General features: G+C 37.8%; 2 protein-coding genes across 2 annotated transcripts; both read left to right on the top strand.

Annotated features, from left to right (window-relative positions):
- Window positions 1-3,134: 3,134 nt before the first annotated feature.
- LOC149001313 (mitochondrial dicarboxylate/tricarboxylate transporter DTC-like) lies at window positions 3,135-8,754 on the top strand. The gene is made up of 6 exons (XM_089138056.1): window positions 3,135-3,533; window positions 3,717-3,800; window positions 4,528-4,589; window positions 6,958-7,319; window positions 7,720-7,934; window positions 8,110-8,754. The coding sequence occupies exons 1-6, from the start codon at window positions 3,420-3,422 to the stop codon at window positions 8,164-8,166; spliced, it is 894 nt and encodes a 297-aa protein (XP_088994182.1). The 5' UTR covers window positions 3,135-3,419; the 3' UTR covers window positions 8,167-8,754.
- A 2,161-nt stretch (window positions 8,755-10,915) lies between these two features.
- On the top strand, window positions 10,916-14,749 carry CSD3 (copper/zinc superoxide dismutase 3). Its single transcript, XM_089138055.1, has 7 exons — window positions 10,916-11,112; window positions 11,234-11,335; window positions 11,521-11,616; window positions 11,710-11,741; window positions 11,851-11,926; window positions 13,096-13,149; window positions 13,566-14,749. The coding sequence occupies exons 1-7, from the start codon at window positions 11,022-11,024 to the stop codon at window positions 13,592-13,594; spliced, it is 480 nt and encodes a 159-aa protein (XP_088994181.1). The 5' UTR covers window positions 10,916-11,021; the 3' UTR covers window positions 13,595-14,749.
- The last annotated feature ends 56 nt before the right edge of the window (window positions 14,750-14,805 follow it).

Raw genomic sequence — 14,805 nt, 5'->3', positions numbered from 1 at the left:
TGATCAAGTGGTAATTAATTAATATAAATCCAATAGTTAACTCTCATGTACAGCATGCAATTGTGGTTAATATATTGTCATCACACTGGACTTAGTGATCTGCTTGGTGTGGACTGTGGAGGGAATATAGTAATAGTAAAGTTTGTCTGCTTTTAAAAAGTATATATTGAATTGACCACTCACGGATTGCACTTTAAAAAATAAAAGAACCGCTCATGGGCAAATTATAGATCTTGGCTTATGGCAGGTTGGGAAGTTCTATCATGTTCATTTCTGACAAGAAAATTGACCATCATTTTCTTCTGGATGAAAGATACCTATCCATCAGTCAAATCATTAAATTAAAATAAAATTTTCTATCTTCTAAATCTTATTTCAACATTTGAATGTGATTGATGGACATGTGTCCTTCATCCAGAAAGAAATGAATAGACCTAATAAAATTCCTCGCAGGCTGGCCGTTTTCCTGGGGCCTAGGAGTTAGGCCCAGTGAAGACCAATCGTGAAGAATTGGAGCAAGATAGTTTACTTCTGCCTAAGGCCCAAGGCCCAAGGCCCAAAGTGGCTAACCCGAGCCCTTGCATGGAAACTTTGTAGAATTGCTTTGGAGGTTCCATCATATGAAACAAGTTGGCTCCCGAGGAATGAGGAAATCCTTCTTGATCTCCCAAAAAGTATTCAATGAGTTAGGAGAATTTCTCATGGGGACTATATGGATCGAAGGATGAAAACCTAATAGCGATTTGGAAGATAAAAGAAGGATAGGATTGCAAATCTAATTTGTGATTCTATTCAAGTTTTGTGGGTTTTTTTGAAAAAAAATTAAGCTAGTCGCTCAATGTTTTGATTAACAAAACTAGCTAAAACTGCCTTTGGATTTAGAAAACTAATCTAAAGTGTTTTTGATCATTTGGACATTCTTACTTATAAAACTAACCGTACCTAAATGTCTTAAGGAGGTAAACATCACTATTTAGTTAGTTTTGTAGACTCAAAGTCAGTTTTAATTAATTTTGTTAACTGAAACATTAAGTGTCTGCTTTCGCAAAAGGATACTTTAAACTAGCTAATATTGCAATTTCCCCCTTCTTTTGTTCATGGAGCAGTACAATTCACATGGTAAGCTCTTGTTACTGATTGGGCATTTCTTGGAAAACTTCCTCCAATAGAAAGCAACAAAACCTGTTGAATCCATCTAAATCCAAACAATTCTCTAAGAAATTTATTGATGCATGTGTAATGTAAGAGGGGCTGTTTGTATGACAACGTTTCTTTTCTTTTTTTGTCGAAAGGCTAGAGAATTTCATTAGATAAAACTGTTTAAGCCACAAGACATGAACGACAACAAGGAAGATTCAACCATAAACATTGGTAAAATACTCCACCAAGACCTAGTCAAAAGCAAGACAGTGAGCTTCTTAAGCCAAGAAATTATCGAAGATATTACAAGTCATACGAACGTAACTAAAATGAATAAAATTAAAAACAAATCTTGACCTAACAATCTTTTGAACTAAGAGTATAACACATCCAATCTAGAGATAATGGGAAGCCTTGTGGGGCTAGAATTGCCAGCATGCAATTTGAGTTGATTTACAAGTTTGACACTCCCAAAATACCTCCCTAAAAACAATCCATCTCTCACAGCTTCAATCTCCATAGTTGTAGGCTTGTAGCTAAGTTCACAAGTATCTCTTTGCATTGTGTTACAATAAAATTCCCATATGTATCCCAAATAATGCATGCCCTGCCTCCCTTATTTATCATGTCATCCCACGAACTGTCCACAAACATTTGGAAGTAGTCAATACATCCTCCATTTTATTTTAGAGCATACTTTATTAAATTCAAGGTTTAAAGTATCAGTATCGAGTATTGTATCGTTTTGATTAATGTATTTTAGTGCAATTCAATAGAGAAATGTATCGATATGTATTGTATCGATTGTGTCAAAGATAGATAAGTATCGGCCAGTATCGTTTAGTATCGTGGGATACTTTAAACCTTGATTGAATTATCCTCTCATTAACATAAGCTTATTAATGGTTTTGAATGTCTACACATAAAAATGAAAAGTTAGTTACAATAAGCACCACATAAGCCACTTTACCATGATATAGAGCTGTATATTTTGTGTTTGGAATGCACCACACCAACCCACTCCATATTTTTTGAATCATTATCGGTAAATTTAAAGTATGTGATATTATGAAGTATGTGAATCAAATAGTTTTTTTGATTCTATATATTTTCATGAGCAAATTGCTAAGGCACAAAAAAATGGAGGCCATAAAGCAATGAGATAAAAACACACAGATACCGCAAAAATGATTTTTCATTGGACACATTAGTCCAATTTGTCACTGAAAACCATTAAATCACTGTTTATTTTCAATTTTAAAAATATCTCTATCAAAATATGAATGAAAAAAATTAATGATTTAACAGTTTTTAATGACAAATTGGATTAATGTATCTCATGAAAATTCAATTTTGAATTGTCTATATTTTTCAAACATAAAATGGATTGCTTAAGGCCTCTATTTTGGAGTGTCAAATATTTTCATTGTTTCTCGCTATTTATGGGTATTGAAATATTGTATAGTTACATATGAAAACCATTTTTGTTAAAAAAATAAAAAAGTAGCAAAAGAAAATTTATTTGAGCTTTTACGGTTTTAAAGTGGGAGTTTATGTTCTAATACGAAAAAGACAAGAATGTTTATCCGCTTTCCTTTAATACCATTAAGTCTGTAGGCGACTATTATTTTTTTTTGGTTGCCAACCCAGGTTTTCAAGGCTTTGCCCTGACTAATGACTCGGGTCGTACACCTGGCTGTGGTGGGTGAGTCTCCCAATGAGAATTTTTTGCATCCACAAGGTTTCGATATTGGAACCTTGCTTAAGCAAACCAAGTTGCATGAATGCGAGGGTATTCATGTCATTTCATGTGAGGAGGTGTTAAAACTTAAAATGGCCACCTCGGCGGCTCAATTTTTTCCCCCTCCTCGTAAACATCTCCCCCGAAAGTCATGGACTCATGTTCGATCCACATTCAATGGCGGTTTAGTAGTATATTTTATTATGAAAAGGACGTTAATTTTTATGCGTTTGAGGGGTGAAGCTTGGCTTGAATGAATCTTTCTTTCTTTTTATGTGGGCAATGGCTTTCGCATAAAGCATCTATCTACTGCAAAAGTAAAACTTTGAAGGGAAGGTAGAGAGGAGTAGAGGCCACATCTGCTAGGGAAGTGCAGGTTTCGTAAATCTTGTACAAATCTTGGGCACAAGTGCCAGCCTGTGTCAAGTATTCTTTTAATTCCTTCCATTTTGGAGGGAGGGTTTGTGATTTCATTTATTTCCTCTCGGCCGCAAAAGCATTCTTCTCTCTCTTGCTCTGCTCACTTTCTGATCGAAAAATGGGAGAGAAGTCGCAAAGTGGTGGTGTCTGGCCTACCGTGAAGCCATTCGTTAATGGTGGTGCATCTGGGATGCTGGCCACCTGTGTGATCCAACCAGTCGATATGATCAAGGTATCACTTGGATCTTTTCTCTGGAATCACATGTATCTCGACAGATCGTAATATTCTCATTGAATCTGAAGATGTTACTTCCCATAGGATCTGGCACTTTTTCGTTTTTATGACCCTAATAGCTGCAACGATTTTTGTAGATTTCATTTTGGTTGAATTCTTATTCCTATTTTTATTTTACAGGTGAGGATTCAGTTGGGTCAAGGTTCTGCAGTGCAGGTGACGAAGAATATGATCCGAGAAGAGGGTTTTGGATCACTTTACAAGGTCTGAATCAAAAAATGCTGCAAAATTGAGATGGTTCTAATATTTATTTTCTTCGTTTTTTTTTTCTTCTTTTACTCGTCCCTGAAAGGGAGCTGTGATCCGGTTAGTATGTTGTTTTTATATATGGATTTAAGGCCAAATTTTCAAATGCTGAACCTTTTCACTTGATCTGCATCATTCGTAAGGAGATAAAGCAATAATGTTGACAGATTCAAGTAATTCAGCTGTAAATCTATGTTTTTAGTACGCAGTTGCTGGTAGTGGGGAATTTTTTTTTAAATTGGGGCTAGTTTTGGGTTCTCGGTCAGAATATCTAAAGCTTGAAACAGATAGGTTGCCCATCAGAAAGGGAGGCTCATTTTGTTTATTTGACTTGATGGAAATGGCTCTCTGGATCGAAATTTACTTATTTCTCATTTCAACAAGGTTGCTTGCCGGCGATTACTGTTGTAATCTGTACAGTAGTCATTTTTCTTATGCATCTGTTGCTGAAAAATTGTCTTGTAAGGTTGCTCACTGCCAATTACTGTTGTATTCCGTTCTCTAGTAGTTTGTGGGCAGATTTCCTTCTAGAGTTAATGTGTCATTTTTTGCCTCACCTGCTGACTATGTACATTACAATTGTTAACTTCATTGAATTGGTACATCCACTTATAATATGATGATCTTACTCTTATCTCATGTCCCCTTCTTATGTGAATGTGAAGTGCATTATTTTCTTTATCAGGGATTGTCAGCTGGGCTGCTCAGACAAGCTACCTACACCACTGCACGACTTGGAACATTCAGGTGAGAAGTTGTGAAATCAATTATTAATTATTATTTTGTTTACATTGTGCTTCTATGAATCAACTATGAAATGCAAGTTTTGTGCCTAATATAGTAGTTACGGGTAATCCTTAATTTATCTTGAAAGTTGGTTGGGAAGCTCTCTCTACCTCACAGTTTTGACGTTGAGCATGTCTGGTAATGAGATACTTTAGTCATTGTATTAATTAACAAGGTTTGTAATCTCAGATTGGTATAGGTCATGACCGATCCTGAGGTATGTCTATCCTATCCAGGTTTCCTAGAATGGTGGCTGGACTAGGTGATCCAATCCTATGTGCATGACTTACAGGAAAGTTTTAAAATCCATATTTTTCCCTTTGTTCTTTGGTCTGAGCCTTTCAAGCCCCAATTCACAGATTTGGATCTTACTGTTTTTGACTGGGAATTGATCAAGGGAAGATTTCATTCCCTGTAAACATTGATCCGCTTAAGGGTGATTACGGTCCAACCCAGATCATCTTGTTCTTCCTCATTATGATTTTTCCGTGATTTAGAGATTTGTGAGTCCAGTTCCTTGAGAAAGGAGGGATCCCTACTCTTTTTAATTTGGGAATTGGGAATTAATTAAGGGGTTTCATTCCATGAAGTCATTGCTTTGATCCCACATACCCTGGAGCTTTTTCAGAACAATTGGTGTCCCACTTCTGGTGGAGCACATCATCGTTATGAGATGGTGGCAATAATGACGGTAGTGGGTGGGGTTGAGAAGGAGGAGAAGATTAGCTCAACAGAAAAATATAGATTTGGGAGGTCATCATAACAGTGATTACCCTTTTCTCTTTTCCATTAGCAGTACTTCAATTTCAATTAATTGTTTTGTTTGGTTCTCTCTGAAAAGCTTCATTGGTTTGGTATACAGTGGTGAAACCAAATTGTGTCTCTGGCGGATGATTCAGTGTGAAAAGAATGGATAGGCTTTTGGTGATGTAATGATTAGGCTGTTGGAATTGACATCTATTTGTTCTTTAGGAATTGTAAAAAATTTATGATGTATGAAAAGTTTCTTATATGTTCCAGATATGAGCAGGAGAGAGATAATAATCCAGGTGAAATGTAAATTGTCCTTTGGCCACATAGGGAGAGGGTTACTAAAAAGGCTTTAAAGTAATAAAAGACACCCAAAATCTAAAATTGAGCCAACATAATCTTGTCCATTACGTAGTTCTGTACTCCCACTCCCAATATCTAGGTTTATAAAGAGTTCCATTATGTTCCCCCAACACCAACCCCCCCCCCCCCCCAAAAAAAAAAAAAAAAAAAAAGAAGAAGAAGAAGAAGCAAGGCCTAGAGAACCCAACCAGTGGCCAAACTAAAATTTATGTGGCCCAAATTGGCTTTGGTTGGAATCAGTTCCCAAAGCAACTGAAAAATATCAAAGAAACTAATTTCTGATATCCAAGTTCATGATGATGAATCCATTCAATTAACTTGGACTGATAAACAAAATAAGCTGAAGAAAAAGGCCGATATGGCTTCCTCTGTTGGATGGTTCGGTTGGTTCATGGGTTGGTTCAATTATAGGTTGTGGTTCAGTTTATTATTATTATTATTTGGATGTTTATTTCTCATTAAGGGCAATTATGTAATCTTGTATAGTTCACATTATTATAAATAAGAGGGCTTGGAGGGTCACATTGATTCATCAAAGTATTCACTAATTTCCACATGGCAACACAGCCAAGGGAAAGGTAGAATCGAACAAAAAAGACTCGCGCCTCTCTCTCCACTTTTCTGCCAAGGACAGAGGTTATTTTTCATCTTCACCTTCATCGACACCTACCCCCTCCTAGTTTCTTGACAAAGAAAACGGTATTGGTTTATACTCGGAAACATTCATGTCTACATAGACCCAGTCTTTGGGGTTTTAGAATAATCAGATCTAAATTGACTTTAAAATGTGTCAAATGATTGTTTAGCCAAAGGAGGGCCCTGCGCCAAACAAAGGGAAATTGGACAGTAACATTATTTTTGTCCTTAGAGAGATTGAGCGAGAAATTGTGTTTAGATTATTTGCCTCCATTTCCAGAATTAATCAATTCAGATGTCCATTTTAACATTGTTATGAGAGTGGTTTGACTTATCCATCTTGATTAATTTAGCTTCCTTATATCTACTTATGATACCTAGAAAAGTGAACCTAAGATGGATACTGTGTTCTCCTGTGCATAACAGGGGATCAGGAAACATGGAATAGATATGAGGAAATTATTGTTTTATAGAAAATAAATTGGTTCAAAAAGATGGGAAATTATATCTTACCCTGTGTTCTGGGATGTGACAGCTGTTTTCTTCTCATTCTTACTGGACACCTTTTTGTGCCAACTAGGATTTTAACAAACAAGGCACTTGCTGCTAATGATGGGAAGCCACTACCTCTGTACCAGAAGGCTCTTTGTGGACTGACAGCTGGAGCAATTGGAGCATGTTTCGGTAGTCCTGCTGATTTGGCACTCATCCGTATGCAGGCTGATGCCACTTTGCCTGCTGCACAACGGCGGCATTACAAAAATGCATTCCATGCACTATCCCGCATTGTTGCAGATGAAGGAGTTTTGGCACTCTGGAAAGGAGCAGGTCCTACTGTAGTGAGGGCTATGGCATTGAATATGGGCATGCTTGCCTCTTACGACCAAAGTGTTGAGTTTTTCAGAGACTCCCTCAATTTTGGTGAAGCTAGTACAGTAGTGGGTAAGATACTACACCAGATCTTTGCTAAGGGTTGCAGCATTTTAAAGTTCATAGTATCTCAATTGTCTAGTAGCGAGTAGTGTTTCAGGTATTTCATTATTGTCTAGTAGCGAGTAGTGTTTCAGGTATTTCATTGTTGTCTAGTAGCGAGTAGTGTTTAAGGTATTTCATTCTATTGGTAAGCTGCAATAACTGGACAATTCATTGGTGTGCTTTTGGATTGAGATCTATTTTCTTTTAATAAAGAAAAAGGTGTGAAAGAATTGCCCCCTATTTTGTTAATCCCCTTTGTCTTTTAGGGGGTTAAACCTCAACTTTGATATGCTTATGCTTTCTTTCCTTCTGCTGGAGCAACAAATGCTGTTTTAGTTTGATGCGAACTGTTTTATTATTTTTGCAGGAGCAAGTGCTGTTTCTGGATTCTTTGCTGCAGCCTGTAGTTTACCATTTGACTTTGTGAAAACACAAATACAGAAAATGCAACCTGATGTTAGCGGGAAGTTTCCTTACACTGGATCTTTGGACTGTGCACTGAAAACTCTGAAGGCAGGAGGACCTTTGAAATTCTACACAGGGTTTCCTGTCTATTGTGTTAGGATTGCTCCCCATGTCATGGTATCTCTCTTCTCTCGTGTGTGTGTGTATCTGCTTTGTTGTCTTTTGGTACTTCTAATTTGTTACACTTCCAGTATAATGCTTGTTCCTTCTGGTTTTGATCGTTGAATTTCGTTTCACTTGCTGCTTTTGGAAGAGTTATAATGACTCTTGTTTATCTGATCTTGTTCTGCAGATGACATGGATTTTCCTGAACCAAATTCAGAAGTTGGAGAAATCAATTGGATTGTAGAATTTGAAGTACAAGAATATTGCATAGGGTTAGAGCATCAAGACACTTTTTTTTTTGGCCAAAGAGCATCAGACACTACAATAAAGATTTTTCGCCCTTGGTATTGTTAGTGAGGGCTGGTTTTGGCAGCTTTGGCAGTCCTCAACCAATGCTTGCAGAAGGTTTGGCAAAATTGATTAGAATTCATGGTTGATAATCACTGGAACCGTATCAGAGACTATTTGTTGCCGATTTTGTTTCCATTTTGTTTTCCTCAAAATTCGAGAGCAGGAATATTGACTCAGTTTAGCCAAATTATTGGACCATGAAGGTGGTCGTTACTTCGATATGAGAGAACTGAAATCATTCCATTTATGTTATTGATGAAATCACTTGCTTAAGATGCAGGTTTCTCTTTTGCTATTAAATCTACTTACCTTTTAAAGAGTATCTGTTATATATACTCACATATACCCTCCCAGTGAAATCAACTCTGGCTGTACGTTGAGAATTTTAGGGTGTGATGGTGTGAGCACAAAGGGGTCCGTTGTAGTCCATTGTACAGAGGGAGAAATTAGGGACCACACACGCTGAGTCTTTTTTTAATATGAATGTGGGAGCATGGGGCAGGCTTCATAAATGGGCGAAATTGTTTCATTCATGCCATCAAGCGGAATTTCAAACCATCGGATTTTGATCCAACAGCTCGAGTTGTTTCTCATGACGGTCTTGCACATTAAATGTACAGAGTGGAGCAAGGTCTATAAAGGGGTGGTGTGGGTTGTTTAAAAGAGGTGGTCTTTGTACAACAAGCCGAAGAGAAGAAGGATGACCTTCAACTGTTTTCACCATGGCCCATGGGGTGAAGAAAAGCTCTCTCCAATTAAGAGGCGAAGAGTCCTAATCTCTTTGGGACTTGGGGGAAGTTTTGCATATATAAAATAGTTATCCTCTATTCTCTTTATATAGAACTATCAGTTTTTGAGTATAAGATTATTTTGCGTACATCTGAAGTAAAAGATTATGAACTAGAAGCAATTGCTTGCTCACATTTTACTGATTACCATACATTCTATTTATTTTTGGGTAGGATTACCACACTTTTTTTTTTTCCTCTTTTTTTCCTCCTTTTTTTTTTCTTTTTCAAATCCTGGTTTCCAAGGCTTTGTCTTGACTAATCCGGTGTTCGACTTGGGTTGCACATCTGGCTGGGTGGGTGAGTCTTCCAGCGGGTATTTTTTGCATTCACAAGGTTTCGATACTGGAACTTTGCTTAAGTGGACCAAGCTGTTTACCACTTGGACCAACCCCATTGGTTACATACCTACTTTCTAACCAAACGAAAATATAGGATTTGTCACCCTTGCAAACGGAAAATTGTACTATATTAAAAGGTAAAAAAGGGAAAGTATAAATTAGGAGAGGAATACTGATACGCTTGTATTCATAAACTATTAATATATAGTATACCATGGTTATATAATTAAAGAATTGATTTAATTAACAATGACCAACATTTCTTGGTAAAGATCACAAATTAACATCTGAAGGTGTAAGATCACAGACTGTAGCGATATCCCCCTCCTCCTTAAACTGGTGTTCGTTATTATTTATTAGACAATCTGGGTTGTAAACAAAAGCGTAATTTTAAGTTTAAATAAAATCCCTATCTTACCAAAAATAAAAGATCATTTCACTTGGTGAAGATGTCAACGATTGACTCTTCTCGATAATAAATCTAGGGCTGCAACAGGGCCGGGTTAGGCTGGACTTTTGCAATCTCAAGCCCAACCTTATATATTCTAATCTAAGCTCATTCCTTCCCTGACTTTAATTTAGAGCCAATGACTATTGTCTTTGACCCTAAGCCCTACAGGGCCAAGTAAAGTCCATTCTCACCCTGATTGGCCCTGTCTTTGGCCTATCCTTAAACCTTATTGGCTCCATCCCTGATTAGCCTTATACTTGGCCATGTCCCTGGCCCTGAGTGGCCATGTTTGTCCCTAGCCCCGGCCTTGTTCCTGGTCCTAATTGGCCATAGCCCTGATTGGTGATAATTGTCCCTGGCTCTAACCCTAATTTACCTTATACTTGGCCTTGGCCCTAATTGACCCTATCCTTGTTCATGTTTTTAATTCATTGAGATCAAAATCAGAGACAAAATTAGAGCCAAAATTAGAGTAATAATCATGGCCAAAATAAAGGCCAAGGTCAAGGCCAAAAATTAGGGATGGGTTGGGACAGGCCCGGCGAGCCAAAGAGTAATCACATGCCCGTCCACAGATTTTGGCCCTAGCTCACCGCCCTCAATGCCAAAATCTTAAGCCCAATTCCTCTTCGAGCTCAGGGCGGGGTCAGGGCCGTTAAGGCCGAACTTACATCCCAAAGTAAATGTAATTTAATAGACCCCATCGTATTCTCATGTATAAAAACACCATTTACTTAGAATAAAAAAAAAATTTGTATGATCATGACCGTTTACATTGTAGATTTTACCCATATATCATTAGAAAAAAGCATAAGTTGGAACAATGTTTAAAGTATCAATATCGAGTATCGAATCGGTTAGGTTAGGTGATTTTAAGAGAGAGTATTGTCTGTATTAAGAATTGCATGGGATTAGTCAATGTATTTTAGTTCAATCTAATAGAGATACGTATTAATATGTATTATATTGATTGTATCAAAAATATGGATACACATCGACTCGTATCGTGTCATATCGTATCATGGGATATGGATACTCTAAACCTTGGGCTGGAGTAGGATTCGCTGGTTCCCATCATCCAATATTACATGGAAATGTGAAGCTTCAGGGGGCTGCTGCCTGCTGTGAGGCTTGAGACCCTCTGCTCTTCTCCATTTACCCAACAAAAATGGCTGCAAAGGGCGCTATTAAGGCGGTTGCTCTCATCACCAGCGACAGCAACGTCAGAGGTTCTCTTCAGTTCCTCCAGGAACCCAATGGTCTCTCTCTATCTAAAACCTTAACATGGGATGGGAATTGGTTCATTGATTAGTAACTTCTTTCGGTAAGAAATCAAAATTTGACTTGGGATTTGTAATCTATTTGTTTGATTGAAAACAGGAATCACTCATGTCAAAGGGAAGATCACGGGCCTTTCTCCTGGTCTCCATGGTTTCCACATTCATGCCTTCGGTGACACCACCAACGGCTGCAATTCAACTGGTAGGTCCTTCACTCCTGTGTGTGCGTTATCCCCTGTTAATTATCCTCCATCAATCTTAACTAGTTCCCGTTTCTTCTCTCTTCTTGATTTCCAATTGATTATCGATGTGCTTAACTTACCAATCATGCTTCTGGTGGGTTTTTTCGTGGTTTCGTTCTCCTTAGTGCTGTCTCTTTAACTCCAGGTCCACATTTCAATCCACTGAATAAAAGTCATGGAGCTCCTTCGGTTCAAGAGCGGCATGCGGGTGACCTGGGAAACATAATTGCTGGGCCTGATGGTTTGTATAATTTACTCTATTGTACCTTCTTACTTTACTTGTTTGGGGTTATAGACCTGGGAATCTGAATGAAGCTGGATCTCTGTCTTCTAGGAATTGCTGAGATTTCTATCAAGGATAGGCAGGTAACTTAAAGTGTTACTTCAATCCCTTAATTCAAATGAGCGTCTAGTTCTTGTCAATAGCAACTGTTAGACTTAAACGATTGTTTTATCTTTATATGCCAATTTCTAGATTCATCTAAGTGGTCAGCATTCCATATTGGGAAGGGCTGTTGTTGTACATGCTGATCCTGATGATCTTGGTGAAGGTATGAATTATCACATTCTTCGCGAATTCTTTCTATGCTTTGTTGAAATATTACAGGCCCTAACTAAAATATCTTAGACCTTTTCTGGTCAATACTCATATTAGAAAGACACCAAAAAACCTTGGGACATCATGATGGATCTCAAAGTTTTTGGTTGGGTAAACAGAAATTCTGACTGCCTGTGAATTATTAAAGTGCAATTGATGGGTAGTTCTATCATGTTGGAATTAAATTCACACTAGAAGGCAAATTCTTTTGAGCTTCTCATAGTTTTAGCTATATCTTAGCTGCGCTTGAGTATCACAGTGTGCAGGCAAAAGGTAAACCTTTAACATATCCAACAACTGTGCAAAATGAACCTCTTGACTTGTTCCACCATTTCTAGGTAAATCATAGCTCATGGTTCTTAGTAGATAAAAGTGTAGATCAAGGCTTGCTGTAAATTGGTGTTCACCACTTTGGACCTGGTTAGGACCCCATTCTTTTGATGCATTTAAGGGTTTTGATTTATCAATCACTTCTTGAAGATTGGAAGAGTTTTCTGCGGTAAAGGAATGACCTAATATTTCATGCGATCCTCCTTTCTGAGGGTTGTCCAAGACTTAGTTTTTAGGTCTGTCACTGGCTAATCTGGAGAGATCAAGCGGTGCTTTGCTAGAATTTTTACTTGGGAATTTTATTTCCGTCCTATGCGTTGGAAGTTGGAACGACTTCATTTTTTCAGTCTTGTTGAGGAATTAAGGATGACCATCCACTGTGGGAATGGACCAGTTGAAGTCAAGTTCAGTGGTAGTGTGGTGCTCTATTATTGAGGATGATCTTGTGTCTCCCAGAATTCCCAGTGTAAATGACTGGGCTCTCCTTCTGAACAATGATGTGATTGAATTCAGCTAGACCCTTTTGAGTTTCAGGTCACTGACAATGATGTGAAAGAAAGTCACTTGTTTTGGCAATCAAGAATTTGTAGTTGAGAAACAAGGAACTTCAAAGCATTTACTGATAATAGAGATACCAGGAACTATTGAAGGCACGTAGTTCTGATGTGCTAAAACACATACTCAGCTATCTTATTTGCTCGAAGCAGATCCTCGAGCTTGTTAAGCTCTTAGAATTTGTTTCTCTAATGTTGGTTTTCATTATTTTTAACGCCTGATTCTTTTATGCTGCAGGTGGACATGAACTAAGCAAGACAACTGGGAATGCTGGTGCAAGAATCGGATGTGGTAATTCCTGTCTGAACCCAGTATTATGACATACGGTTGCTTCATTTGTTTTTTCTGCAGAGGATCCTCGCTATTGATTATAATCTAAATTGTATGCTTTCTACATTTCGGACTCTGTCCATGGGCAAGAGAGGAAAGCAACCATGTTATGGCTCTTGGAGTTTTCCTTGCCCAGACACAACCTTCTTCAGATACTTTGAACCATGACTTCTGCACTTTGTCTGAACTTTGTGATAGTATATTTTGTTATTGCTTCAGAGATACTAGATTGAATGATTCCAATAACCCATAACAGGCAACAGCTGGAGAAAGTTTTTAATGGCCAATGTGCGCCTCTGGCATTACCAAACCATTTCTATCTTATGTTGAATTTTGCCTCCAAAATACAATATTCACATTGCATTGTTTTCTGTCAGGTATCATTGGGCTTCAGTCAGCTGTTTAGCTGTAGTCTGTTGCATCCAGACCATCTATCTTGAAATGGTAGATTTGGCGTGGATGGAGTTGTCCCTGCTCAATAGTTTCTTCAGAAAAATTTAAGGGCATGTCCTGTAGGATACCTTTCTATTTTTCTTTCTTTCTTTCTAATGTATGAATTTTTAAGAACACAATGCCATGTCGAATAAGCAACCATATGATCATTCTACCTTTTCTTTTTCTACTGAAAGAGTGAAAGTATGAGTGTTATACTTGACATGCTCTGTTAGCGTCAAGGGTCATGAGGAAATCTCAGATTCTGATAGCTAGGGTGTCTTACCTATCTTTCTAGCAAGAGTTTGCTAAGGCTAGATTGATTGCTGGAGCTGCCTTAGGGCTGTTGAGAGTGAAAAATGCTATGCAGTAGCAGATCAGGAGACCTCTTTGTGGACCAATATTATTACCCGGTCTCTGTACCTGAGCGTGTTGCTCTGATTTGATCTTCGAAGCTGATCTCGACCAGCTGCATAAGGTATTCCAGCGTTAAGTTTAATTATTTATCCTCATCTTGATACTGTCATTCACATTTTCAACTTCCAGAATGACTTCTCTATAAGTTTATTCAGAACGCTGACACTTTTAAGTCGATTTCTTATTTCCACAAGGTCTTCAAGGTAGGAGCATGAAGGGTATCAAACAATCAATTTTTGGTCAAATACTTGGAGACGATGTTCTCTTTCATCAGGGTGTGAAAATTTTCTTTCTGAATACATCGTCATGTTGATGTGAGACACTTGATCTAAGTGCTTTGTTTTGTCAAATCACCAGGAGAAAATCTATTTGAACTCAAGGATTGGATGAGAATTTGGCTCCTTCTAACTAGTGCAAACCAGGAAATCCCAACCCCAAAATACCCAAAATCTAGTAGGATGGCCACATTATAAATATAGTGATCTTCCCAAAATCTTGGCAAATTTTTGTCATATTACTCGAGAGTTGTAATGCATTAACGTAACCTAATAAGCTGGAATGTTCAAGCAGGCAAATGGTTAACAGCTCATAAAATCATGAAAGAAGTGGTTTTGAGACTTTGAAAACCCCATTACCTATAAAAGAAATCCTTGGTTTCTTAAGACTACTGATGAAAGACCAAACAGAAAAGGAGAGCCCAAGTTGCTACCTTGAGGGACCATATGCCACTTAAAATTTCTCAGAAAGAAACACAACTTTGGCCTTTCC

This window comes from Hakea prostrata, chromosome 10 (assembly GCF_041222555.1).
Source record: "Hakea prostrata isolate BN-2017 chromosome 10, UWA_Hpros_2, whole genome shotgun sequence".
Lineage (NCBI taxonomy): Eukaryota > Viridiplantae > Streptophyta > Magnoliopsida > Proteales > Proteaceae > Hakea > Hakea prostrata.
The sequence above is the reverse complement of the archived record's forward strand: the minus strand, read 5'-3'. Positions and strand labels throughout refer to the sequence as shown.